General features: G+C 42.1%; 2 protein-coding genes across 3 annotated transcripts; one reads left to right on the top strand and one right to left on the bottom strand.

Annotated features, from left to right (window-relative positions):
* Positions 1 to 392: 392 nt before the first annotated feature.
* On the bottom strand, positions 393 to 3,812 carry zic1 (zic family member 1 (odd-paired homolog, Drosophila)). The gene is made up of 3 exons (XM_055037169.1): positions 2,532 to 3,812; positions 2,016 to 2,179; positions 393 to 1,573 (listed from the first exon to the last, which is right to left on the bottom strand). Exons 1-3 carry the CDS (start codon positions 3,493 to 3,495, stop codon positions 1,376 to 1,378), a joined length of 1,326 nt encoding a protein of 441 aa, XP_054893144.1. The 5' UTR covers positions 3,496 to 3,812; the 3' UTR covers positions 393 to 1,375.
* A 3,298-nt stretch (positions 3,813 to 7,110) lies between these two features.
* zic4 (zic family member 4) lies at positions 7,111 to 12,142 on the top strand. 2 transcript variants are annotated; one of them, XM_055037168.1, is made up of 3 exons: positions 7,111 to 7,664; positions 7,773 to 8,435; positions 10,746 to 12,142. In XM_055037168.1, exons 1-3 carry the CDS (start codon positions 7,238 to 7,240, stop codon positions 11,198 to 11,200), a joined length of 1,545 nt encoding a protein of 514 aa, XP_054893143.1. In that variant the 5' UTR covers positions 7,111 to 7,237; the 3' UTR covers positions 11,201 to 12,142. The 2 variants fall into 2 exon arrangements, with proteins under 2 accessions (XP_054893143.1, XP_054893142.1); XM_055037167.1 differs by having other exon boundaries at positions 7,111 to 8,435.
* Positions 12,143 to 12,814: the final 672 nt, after the last annotated feature.

Raw genomic sequence — 12,814 nt, forward strand, 5'->3', positions numbered from 1 at the left:
GAATTTAGTAGTTATTATCGAGTGTCAGGAAAGTTCTAACACACACACACACACACACACACACACACACACACACACACACACACACACACACACACACACACACACACACACACACACACACACACACCCTCGTCATCTCTCCATTACTCTCTCTCTCCTGTCTCTCTCTTTCACACACACACACACACACACACACACACACACACACACACACACACACACACACACACACACACACACACGTCATTATAATGAAGACTTTAACTTATTTGCTTTAGGATCCACGTAAATAAATTACTTTACATAGGAAAAGATCTAATTTGGTACTTTTTTTTCTGTATAATTTAAAAAGTCAATCCCCAATAATCTCCAATGAAATGCATGCTCTGTATTTTTTACAGTCCTTTAATATAGTACGAAATGTATCCAAACATTTTTTTTTCATTATTAATATTATTATTGTAAACTAAAATTTGACATACTGTACGAGCGCATTTCTCCATAAATACCGATCATATTCTAACATGTTACCGGCCCTTTTACATGCGGATAAATATGGAAAAAAATCCATACTTTACATGGAATAATACTTCCTTTCAGACAGAGCAATTGACAGATTTTTATATATATATTTAGCACGTACATAAACAGATTGACACGAATTTTTTTTTTCTTCACTACACGATTCATCGACATGACATTAAATAACAACAATGATACTCGGTGCTATTCAAACTGGACCTTAATTGGACGAAAATTAAGAAAAAAAAAATAAAAAAATATGCTGCACTGGATAGGCTACAAAAAGCACATTAATACTAAGAGTCGTTTAGGTCGACGTGTAGACTGTAGTAATACTGAATAATTCACATTTTGGTACACAACTAAACATTCTTGTCCCCCACAGTAACCTTAGAGGCCATCCTCATATAGCTAAGGGACCGTTACATTTTTCACAAATCCCTCCCACCCCCTTAAAACTGTGATATTTACAAAATAAAATATTACATTTTGCTTTTTTTTTTCTTTCTTGCTGTGGGTTCCAGTTTGGTGAAATCCATATTTACAAAAAAGTAAAAAGCAAAAAAAAATAAAGAAAGAAACAAAAAAATCAGGCCTCTACTCGGAGATAGCATGCTTTTTCTTTTGAGATCTGCTTCTGCAAAGTCTCTCAGTAAAAGGAGGAGCTGACCGTGTTTCTGTCCATGCATGATGATAGTCTTTTACTTCACCTCCCCTGCTTTATACTCAGTCCATCTTTCTGACTTAGAAAGGTCGAAAAAGTTTATTTGTGGTTTTGTTTGTTTTGTTTTTTTTTCCTCATGTCTTCATAAATTTTCCATTGTCTTTTGTGCGTTTTTTCAAAAGTATTTTACACGTACCATTCATTGAAATTTGACGACAGCGTGCTGTGGCTGGTTGTGTGGTGGACTGCTGAAGCTGCTGGTGATATGGAGCTGGTGCTCTGGTTCTCTGTGGACGGTGACACGATGGTGGGAGGCGTGGAGGACTCGTACCCTGAACTGGCAGCTGGGGAAGGCTGCGACCCAGGGTTGGTGGATTCGTGGACCTGGGGTAGTGAAAAGGAGGGAATGGGGGGTTGCATGGGGGTGTAGTACACTCGCTTTACTTAGAAGCAGAAAGCAGAGAAGAGATGCTATTTTACATCTGACATGACTGCTTTGGACATGCTCACAAATCGAAAACAAAGTAAAGCCCAATTATTCTCATTCAAATCCTAATCTCATTTTTCGCTTGAGAAAAGATAGGATTAACTTTCTTTATCTTGCTAAAACTAAAACAAACAAACCACCAAAAAAAAACATTGCAACAAAAAAATTATACTTTTATCTAATTTTTTAAAAAATAAATAATATTAACTACACTAAAAAGAGAAGAAAGTGACAGTCAACTGCAAGACATAAAAGGAGTTTCTAATGTTATTTTGCAAAGAGAAAAACACACACACACATGCGCGCACACACATATATAATTTACAATATTTCTTTTACCTTCATGTGTTTTCGGAGGGAGCTGGGATGCGTGTACGACTTGTCGCACATTTTGCACAGATATGGCTTGTCCGACGTGTGGACGTGCATGTGTTTCTTGCGGTCACTGCTGTTTGCGAACCTCCTGTCGCAGCCGTCGAACTCGCACTTAAAAGGCTTCTCACCTAAATAATGCAAGGAATAAAATATGTTTTTTGTTGTTGTTTTGATTTTTAAAGATGATAAAATGTTTTTTTTTCACAAGTTGTCATCAAACAGTGTGCAGTAAGCTACGCATGCACTGCATATAGTTCATTAATGTTAAAATTACATTTAAACAATATTTATGCAGTGAAGTATTTTCTGTAGACAGCTGTAAAGCATCGTGTGTCAGTTTGCAGGCTCCAACTGCCCCGCTGTAGTAAATAACCATCCGGATCGCATGCATGTTTCGGATGGGATTTTGTCAGCACCGATTTGGCAGGATTGTTGTTTTTTTTTTTTTTTGTTTTTGTTTTTTTTTTTGCCATTTCTTACCGGTATGAGTCCTTTTGTGAATTTTTAGATTTTCCGATCGGGCAAACACTTTTCCGCACCCGGGAAACGGACACGGAAAGGGCTTTTCTCCGGTGTGTACTCTGATGTGATTTACAAGTTTGTATTTGGCTTTAAAGGGCTTCCCTTCTCTGGAGCAGTCCTCCCAAAAGCAGACATGGTTCGTCTGTTCAGGCCCCCCCACGTGCTCCACTGTCAGGTGGGTCACCAGCTCGTGCATGGTACTGAAAGTTTTGTTACACGACTTTTTGGGGTTTGTCAACTGCTCCGGCTCGATCCACTTGCAGATGAGCTCCTGCTTGATGGGCTGCCTCATGTAGCGGAAAAAGGCCCCCGCTCCGTGGTGCGCAGCCATATTCATGTTCATGGGGCCGTAGCCGTGGAGCTGAGTGGACGCGTAGTGGTCGGAACGCGGGCTCGTGACATGCCCATACTGATCAGCCCGGCCGTACACGTCCCCCGAGAAGCCCAGTCGCATCTGGCTGTTCACCACGTTGGAGGACGCGTGGCTCGCCGCCTGCTCGTGGAGCCCTGGGAAGAGCAGGTGCCCCGCCGCGTCCGAATGTCCGTGCGGCCCCCCGAAGCTGCCGGAGGCAAATAGGCTGTGCTGCGCCCCAGCCGCGTCCCCGAAGCCCCGATTTCTGAAGAGAAAGTCCCTGGTGGAGTTGAACGCCGCGGTGGAGTAGGAACCAACGTGGGTCGGGTGATGGTGGTGTCCGAGGGCGGCCGCCGCTGCATAGCCGGGAGCCTGGGATGAGAACGCTGTCTGCCCGGAGCTGATGTCGTGGGAGCTGTGGTTGATCTTGAAGGCGCCCATGCCGTCCGCGAAAGGGTTGATCCCCAGCGCCACTTCCCGCTCCGCCACCTCTCCTGTTGAGTGATGTCGAGAGGAGCCGAAAGTAGTGACTCCTATGGTGGGGTACTGCGGTCCTGCGTCCAAGAGCATCTTCAGTCTTGACTCTTCGAGACGACTGAGCGCAGAACTCAAAGAAAACACGCGCAGATATTCTTCCTCCTCCTCTCTCTCTGCAGCTCGTCTCTTCTGAACTCGAATCCAACGAATTCTGTTTACTTTTTTTTTCGTTCACGACGGAAGGAATTCCCCTGCACCGCTCATCCGATGCGTACGCAAAAATCATGTATTTACTACATGTAATATTGTCTTTTTGCGGTTTATCTTCCTGTGGCGCTACTTTCACCTCCTCAGTCAGACGGTGAGCTCTAGACTGATAGTCGCAATCATTCCTGCAGATAAATGAATTGAAAAGACAACACAGTCCAGCCCTGATGAATGGGAGAGGAGAGGGGGCGGTCACGTGGGAGCTGCAGCTGCTCGTTCATTGGTGCTCCCCAATAACATGCACTCACCAAATAACAATCCACCATGCTGTGGCCCGCACGTCCATGTCTCTTGACATCATCAGTCGCAGATATTTTCAGATTGCTGACTGGGAATTTAGTTAAACGGCTAAATAGTAGAGGGGAAAAACAAAACAAAACAAAAAAAACATACTACCTCAGAACATAAAGAAAATGTGTGATAACCACAAAGTGTTACATTTTCTTTGTCAACCATTAAATTGGGAAGAGCAGCCCTTTGATGCGTAATTAGAAACATTTAGTTCAATTAAGCACTTTGACGAACGGACAAATATCGTCTTGTCTGTCCGTCTAATGTTTCATAAAAGAAAAAAAAAACACATCTTTGGCCTGAATGGGCTTCTAGTGGTCAGGAGAGTTTTTGATCTCAGACAGAAGCTCTTCAGTTTTGCCGGAAAATTGGAGACTTTTTCATTTCAAATATGTTTCTCTAAAGACCAACAGGGAGTCTCGTCTAACTACTGACACAACCTTCTGCGTTTTGTTTTAGTATGAAATTATCACGTTACCTCAGAGGATATCAAAATTTGAATACCTTGTTTGGCTGTCTAAATTGCGGAACATCTGTGAATTCAGTTTCCACGTTAGTGTTTAACTTGGACCTGCACCGCAATCCCTAATGCGTCCATCGCGATTCGCCTGTTTGCGGTAGAGCAACATGGCCCCTTCTTTGCAGGCCAGTGGTGCATATAGTCCATGGGGTTCTCGAAGTTTTCAAGTGGGATTTGCGGTGTCCTCTTTGCAGGAGCCTCCGGGTGCTGGTGGTCAAAGCCATTATGGGTCACTCGAATTGTGTTCAAGGATCTGAACCCTGCTTTTCCAAATCAGTCTTGGAGACCCAAAGAGGAGAAGACTTAGTATGAATATGCAAAAGAAGAAAAAAAATACTGCAAGAAAACATAAAAGTTCAGGAGTAGAGATTTGAGATTTGGGGACGCTTTCTTAAGGCATGAACTTAATATGCATGACAAAATTCAAAGAGATCTCCTTTGATATCAAATTTGGAGGCGGCACAGCAGCAGGTAAATGAGCAACAAGTGAGAATACACATAAATCTGGATGACAAAAATTGTAGAGCAAAAGTTATTTAAATGAATAAGAGACTTAATTTTAGGGTGCAAAGAATGTTGCATAGTTAAAAAGAACAATTCTTGTTTAGCGCAGTAACTATGCGCAGAATTTAAATGTCACCACCATGTTTATTGTCACGGATTTACAGCAGATTTAAAGCCAACACCACTTTATGAGATGTCGCTGCAATATGTGGCGTTTATGTTTATGATCCTGTGCAGCTTTCCTGCCTACATGTCGCCAAGAGCTACTCGGTGACTCATTGAGTGAGTGCATGCTCAACTTGGATCAGAAATAGCCCCTTGCCGACCACGTTTTGCATTACACTGCTCACTGTTGCTGTGATGCCCCTCTTTGAATTCTGCAGCTGTGAGTCGGTCGCGCGTAAAGGCCTTTTAATAAACGTCTTCGGGATCCACCGCGTCTCCAAATATTGACTTATGATCTAATGCGATGCTGTCAGCGAAGGCACTGACAGATCAATTCGTGGCTAATGTAAAATAACAGTGCAGTTTTGTCTTTCATTGGAAGTACTGAGAAATGATAATCAACCAGGCACGTGCATTAAAATTCATTTACCATTGCTTTGTTTCAGTTTTCCGAAAAGGAAAGCCATTATTCGGACCTCTTTTTAGCACAAACATAAAAGAAAACAACAAGATTAAATTAATGCTTTAAGGATAAATTTCATCTTAAACTCAAAAACAAATATAAAAGCTTAAAGTTAACACAAAATCGATCTGTTCTCCTTATAAAAACTTTTAAAAGCGCTTTTCTTCTTAACATTTGAGGTTTTTATCATAAATATTAAACACTCAATACTGTCCAAATGTTGAAAAACGTGAGGTGTTCAAACACCTTTTAGAAAATAAGCAGGTTAAAAACTTATAAAGCGGAGAAGTGATGGGAGATTTGTTTAGATAACAAGAAGGAAAATCCACATTTCACCGCCGAGGGAATTGTTATGGATTCTGCAACTTTGTTTCATGAAAGTCTAATCTTGCAATATCTGCTCACTGTTATATTAACTTTTTTTAACGATCACATTTGTCAGTGAAATAAAATAGAATGTCAAGCTAAAGGTTGCTAAAAAAAATACCCCAAGCTTTTTTTCTTTCTTTCAGTATTCAGATCAAACCAGAAATTATTATATAAGAGAATGTTGTTTTCTGTGATACTCACAGCATACACTCGTATTAGTTTGGAATTAAAGTCTTCGTCCGAACCACCTCCTGTGATCCTCATCTGCTGCCATCCTTCGGTCTAACGCAAAGGGGGGAAAAATCGCTCCGAATCATAACAACAGGTCCAGTCCATTCCATTTTTCATCCTCTCCGGGAGCATGGCCGCGGGTCGCCCGAATGGTTCAGCCACTGAACACACACAGACACGGATCCGGATCTCCCTGGGGCTACAGCGGCGAGCCAACTCCTCTGCAGACGCTGCAGAGCAGGGGCGGCTGCGTATTTTAATGCGAAGCTTCTTCCGAAGCGCTTATTAACTATTTTCTTTGCGTCGGTCTATTTTACAGCTCGACACGCGGTGCGATTCTTTGCACAACTTTTTTCCTACCTCTTCACCACTATCAGCGATCATTTTACGTGCGTGAAATTGTGCGTAATTTGCGCGTATAGTTGGGGCTGCGCGCGTAGCGGTTCAAAATGAAGATATCACTGCATTATTTATGATCTACATAATTTTATAAACATATACGTCAATATGCAGGCTATTTTATGTAGCTGCGGAAAAAAAAATAAGACGGGTGAGGGTGTATGATTTAACGACAGCCTTTGTTTTCTGCTTCAACATGAAAGGACACCGTATATCCAGATAAACTTTTTAATTGTTTTATTCTATGATAACCTTTGCACAACTATTTTTTGCAAGCGCTGCCTCCAGCACAGCGCATGCGCACTGGCTGCTCGCTGTCACTAAGACATTTTTCATTACGTTGGGAACTGTCACTGGTGACGTCAATCACAGAGCTCTGACCAATTAGAGCGCGGGGTGATTGTTTGGCTCCACGGGCTGCAGCGCCTACCATGAATCTCTATTCAGTATCAAAGCGTCCTGCTGCTGCCTCTCAACCGAATGGGATTCCATGTTGTCTGCAGATAGACTTAACTTTATAAAGTTTTTTTTTTTCCTTTATTTTTTTTTTTCATTGCGATTAAAATATATTTGCCATCATCATTATTATTTTGCCTGCTGTCAAGTTATTCTAAAATTAGGAAGTAATGAGCGTGGATGCTTTGGGAAGCCCCGTGATGGACCCTGCGTTTTCCAAACGGAACACGGCGCTGAGATTAGTTGACTTGGCAGGGGCTCACCACCATCACCATCATCACCACCATACCCCTCAGAGCGTGACAGGCTTCCCGGGGTTCGGCAGCCATCCACACTCAATGGCTCACTCGCACCCTGGGGAGATTACTGCGGAACCCCGCCTGGGGCCGAGTCCATTCGGGCCAGAACACATGGGGCACTCCGCGGCCCTCAAAATCAGCCCAGCCCATCATTATCCTCACCACCATCACCACCACCACAATCATCATATGGCAGGCCACAGTGAAGTGGTCTCCAGTCAAACGGGAGCTTTTGGCCCGGTTCAGCCGTCGTCGGTCCCTTATTCTATGCCCCATACGGCCCAGGCTCTATCCGCAGGTAGGGATTTCCTCATCCGGAGAGATCTGACGGCTCAAGCCATGCCGGTACTGACCGACCAGACTGCTGGTCCAGCTTCTCACCACGGAATGTTTGTCTCAACAACAGGTAGCTATCCCGGACACTATGGTCACCACCCTGACGCAGGGAACCACACCACCCTCTTCTCCGGACTCCACCACGAGCAGCCTTCCAGCGGATCACCGGGTGGCCAGGCGCTGAATGGACAAATAAGGTTAGGACTACCTGGAGAAATGTACGTTCGGTCTGATCACTTGAGTCAAGTAGCAAGCTCCAGGGCTGATCCCTTCTCCGCCTCGCCTCTGCACGGCTACGGCGGTCTGAATCTAAACATGAATCTCGGCGCTCACCACCACCACCACCACCACCACCCGCACCATCCCCACCACCACCACGGAGGACCGGGGGCTTTTTTCCGCTACATGAGGCAGCCGATAAAGCAAGAGCTGATTTGCAAGTGGCTGGAGCCGGAGCACTCGCCCAAGAAACTCTGCTCTAAAACTTACAGTACCATGCACGAACTCGTCACGCATGTGACGGTGGAGCACGTCGGAGGACCGGAGCAGGCGAACCACATATGTTTTTGGGAAGAGTGTCCGAGGGAAGGCAAGCCGTTTAAAGCGAAATACAAACTGGTGAATCACATTCGAGTACACACCGGTGAGAAACCGTTTCCCTGCCCCTTTCCTGGCTGCGGTAAAGTGTTTGCAAGATCCGAGAATCTAAAAATTCATAAAAGGACACACACAGGTAAGTGGCTAAAAAAATGCATACACATAAAATGCTTTGAATGTTTTAAAATGCATGGAGTGAAAATGTCAAGTTGCATGAATAAATTATTAACGTCTAAAGCTATTTTAGCAATATTTTCAAATTTGCTCCGATTTTAAACAGTTCGAAAACGCTGCAATAACCCGCCTGCACGCAACAGGCACCTGTTGTAAGAGTGTATTGCAAGTTTCTCAAAGGACGGGTTTGAAGGGGGGTGGAGGGATTATTGTACAGCTCACTCAGGCGTTTGACGGTTCAAACCTCTTGTTTACACCGCGGTACAAAAGCTGGAGGCCCACGTCACGTCTTATGTGAGCAACTCAGTGTGTGCCAAACCATGACTGGATAGCAAAAGTCGGAGAGAGATGCATCTTTCACAATAACTGATACGGTGATGTTTCTTTATTAAAATGCTGTATTCTTTTTTCACTTATTTTGACGACTGCTTTTTAATTACATGGTTTGGAGTGCTTTGCATTCAGTCACGAGATATATATATATATTTTTTTTTCTGCCTTTTTTTCTGCACTGCATCTGCGCGTGATGAAGAACTGTTTCAAGTAGTAGTTTGCAAGCCAAATGGAACAGGTTGACTTGTGCAGATCAGATTAGAGTATACTAGTATATAAGGAGTTTGCATACTGACTCGTGTGTGTGCTGCCCAGATGTAGCATTGAAAAAAAAAATCGAATGGGTCAATATGGCTGCCTGCCTCTGTGAGCCAGAAGGAAAATAAAGGCCTCAGAATGTCGAGTCAGACTTGTAAATGATTACAGTGACTACAGCACTCCCTCAGCCCCCTCCACCCACACACACACCACCCCTCCTTCTTCTGCTCCATTTCTGCACCCTCCAATGTATTATTCATATCATTTGCTCACATTACCTAAGTACAAATCTGTTGAATTATTTCTGTGTGTTGACTCCCGAGGGGCCTGGTCTTTTTGGTATCATGTTTAAAACCCAAGCTGAAAGTGTGGTTATGACTAGGGTCTGCCCCTGGGGTCTGTTTCCTCGAACGGTTTCTTGTACTACACTAATATCCTTGATTGGCTCTCTCAACCCAACAGCTGAAGGTCAAATTGATATTCAACCCGCAAGTGTAATTAGACAGAGGCAATTACATATTCTCAAAAGCTTTAATCGGAGGAGGAGAAGAAGAAAAAACTCAGCGGTGGATGATTTCCGTCTAATTTATTCGGATTGTCTTTTTTTCACCTCTTTCTCCCTCACTTTTCACTCATATTTAATCAGAAATACTCAATAATAATACAAAAAAAAAGCCATTTTAGATTCAGTACATATTTGAGGGGCTGGAAAAGAATCGGGCAGTCTGTGCTACCAATCAATATCCCGAGGATATTGAGTTGCTCTTAATATTTATCGGCGTTTTCAGTCAGGTGTAAGTCGACAGTGGCCAGGTAAAGACACGGGACAGCAGGAGCACCGGAAACCCGTCCCAAAAGACTCACATCTCCAGAACACTTTAGACAATGCAACTATGGACATGATACATGGATGTAAATGTTAGAAAATTTTGATTTGCAATGAAAACCTGTAAACAAACAACAAACAAACAAATAAATAAATAAATAAATAAATAAATAAATAAATAAATAAATAAATAAATAAATAAAAGTTTCCCCAAATGCATCAACCCTCCCAAAAAAAATGTCAACTTCAGGGATTCATATTGCTTTTGAAGATAATAGTAATTGGCTGTTTGTTTGTTTTTTTATTTTTATTATTATTATTTTACCCCAATGCAAGCAAAAAAATAAGTCAACAGAGAAAAAAATATCAGTTGATTATCTTGTGTATATTAGAACTAACAAGTTTCAGATTCATTCAGTTGTTTATATAGCTACACGTGTAGCTACAATTCAAAACATGCACTCTTATTTTGCAATATAAGTAGGTATAATTCTTTTCCATGTACAGAGAAAAATGCACTTAATCTTGAAATATTATGTCCACAAAATGCAATTAAAGACATAACTAAACTATTCATAGTGATGGTACGACTTTTGACTGATTATGCAGTCCATTATATATCAACACAACCGATCACAGGTCAGATTCAGCTGTAAATATAACACATTGCAGTCAAATGCAATTGATGCCAACTGGTAAAACGCTACCTATCTACGGACGCTCAGCAGATTTTGTCCCTCGTTTGGAGCAAACAAATGAAACGCTGTTGTATTTAGAAACAGGAACCAACACTAATGAGCAACATCAAATATTTAATGCATTTTATGTCTTATTGTGTCTCCACGCTGCAAACAGGCGAGAAACCCTTTAAGTGTGAATTCGACGGCTGCGACCGGCGCTTCGCCAACAGTAGCGACAGGAAGAAGCATTCCCACGTGCACACCAGCGACAAGCCCTACAACTGCAAAGTCCGGGGCTGCGACAAGTCCTACACGCACCCCAGCTCCCTGCGGAAGCATATGAAGGTGCACTGCAAGTCCCCCCCGCCCAGCTCGGGCTATGAGTCGTCCACTCCCTCTCTGGTGTCCCCGTCTTCGGACTTGGGTCGGGAGCCAGCCGGGGCGCAGTCGATGGTGTCAGAGCCGCCGGTGGGGGCATCTCAGCAGCAGCAGCCAGCTAATTTAAGCGAGTGGTACGTGTGCCACAGCTCAGGTGCGAGCGGTGGCCAGACACCACCCAGCGGCCACTCCACGCCCGACCCTTCGGAGGAACCTGCTTACAGGAACCCCCAACCAAGGGACGCGTTTTGAGTTCCTCGCCAGCACTCATTTCCAAACACTCAACTTCTCAAATGGTTTGGCGTTAGTGCCTATGTACCTGTGAGGGCCCTCCGGTCCACTCTCCTCCACATACCCCCAGTCCCTTGTTTTGTTTTGGATAAGCCACCAAAACTGGTACTCAGAGCCAAGAGACGCACTTAACTTCAATGGATGGAAAATGCGCAATCCTTCCAGACGTGCTTTCAAGTAACAGGAGCATATATTATTATTATTATTATTATTATTATTATTATTATTATTATTATTATTATTATTATTATTATTATTATTATTTTGAAGTTTATCCAAAACTGATGGATGGGTGCTTCCCCTGCGAGTTGTTCCACTTGTGGAGAGTCGTGTTAATCTCATTAGACTGTCGTACATTATTGTATGCTGTAGGCATGAGGATGTGCAACTTTTTTTTTTTTTTTTTTTTGTAAAAAAACAACAAAAAAACAAAAAAAATACTTTCTGCCTTCAGTATAATTTTTTTATTTATTTTTCAATCTGAAATGGAGGTATTTTTTAGGATCGAACCAAAGTGCATGTTTTCAAAACCGGAGCAGAATTGTACATTTGTAAATTTTGTACAAGTTTTAATGTGTTTGGATGTTGACTAGATTTGTAAGGAGCGGTTTACATCTTTTGTATTATTTTATTTTATTTGCAATGGATTTGTGCAAAAAAAAAGAAAAGAAAAAGGAAGAAAAACAAAACGCCCCAGCTGTTTCATAAGCTTACAGTATTTCGTATATGACGTCAATTATAAATGTTTTATCAAAGTAAAAAAAAAAAAAAGAAAGAAATCTGGTGATTTTTGTATCATTGTCTGTTTTTAAATTTATTTTTGTTTTATCTTAAAATTGAGCACTAAATGCGTACCGAACTGCCTTGTATTTTGTGAGTATTTGGAATAAATCTTGTATGAAAGTGAAACAATCTTAAGTCACGCAGATCTGTGGGAAATAGATTATTTTGTAACATATGAACAAAAAGAAAAGTCAACATTTCTGCTGTCTTAATACTTGGTTTGAATAGAATTCTCATGTGTGTATAAATATATATACATTTTTTTCAAAATTATTTTTTTTACAACACAGATCTTTTGTCGAGTTTTTGAACCCACAGAACACCACTAATTACCATTACAGTTTTAATTTTTTTTTTGTTTTTTTTTTTTTACCAGCGCAAGAGGGAAAGTATCGTGCATTGTGCTCTACTCGTGTTAAATCTTACTTACTCAGCTCAGCTTTGCTTTGACCCAGACTGTGGGCTGCGAGTTTGATGAAAGGCTACAATATTCGGATCCAGACTTCAAAGAGCCATTTTTGCACAAAGAAACCATTTTTTTTCTTTTTTTGCACAACGGCGAATCCTCATGGTGAATTAAGATTTCTATAGCAATAGCCAAGTCAAACTCAAATGATATGGGGCCAGGTCCCAAGGACTCAAAAGCAGGCTCCAAAGAATGTAATATTTGCTACCCATGGGGTAGGAAACGGTAATCTACGTCCTTTATGCTGCAGACCAGAGCGGCAAAAAGAAAGGTGGGGGGGGGGGACAAAAATATATTCTTTTGCTTAAGGCCTACTTTAGGAAAAA

This window comes from Poeciliopsis prolifica, unplaced genomic scaffold (genome assembly GCF_027474105.1).
Source record: "Poeciliopsis prolifica strain line A6 unplaced genomic scaffold, Auburn_PproV2 SCAFFOLD012, whole genome shotgun sequence".
In the NCBI taxonomy this organism is placed as follows: domain Eukaryota; kingdom Metazoa; phylum Chordata; class Actinopteri; order Cyprinodontiformes; family Poeciliidae; genus Poeciliopsis; species Poeciliopsis prolifica.

Excerpts from the sequence above, each read along its gene's own strand:
- zic4 (XM_055037167.1), top strand. The coding sequence starts at position 7,238 with ATGAGCGTGGATGCTTTGGGAAGCCCCGTGATGGACCCTGCGTTTTCC. Across the intron at positions 8,436-10,745 it reads TCATAAAAGGACACACACAG|GCGAGAAACCCTTTAAGTGT; the intron begins GTAAGTGGCTAA and ends CGCTGCAAACAG.
- zic1 (XM_055037169.1), bottom strand. The coding sequence starts at position 3,495 with ATGCTCTTGGACGCAGGACCGCAGTACCCCACCATAGGAGTCACTACT. Across the intron at positions 2,180-2,531 it reads TCACAAAAGGACTCATACCG|GTGAGAAGCCTTTTAAGTGC; the intron begins GTAAGAAATGGC and ends TGCATTATTTAG. Across the intron at positions 1,574-2,015 it reads CCCTCCGAAAACACATGAAG|GTCCACGAATCCACCAACCC; the intron begins GTAAAAGAAATA and ends TCACTACCCCAG.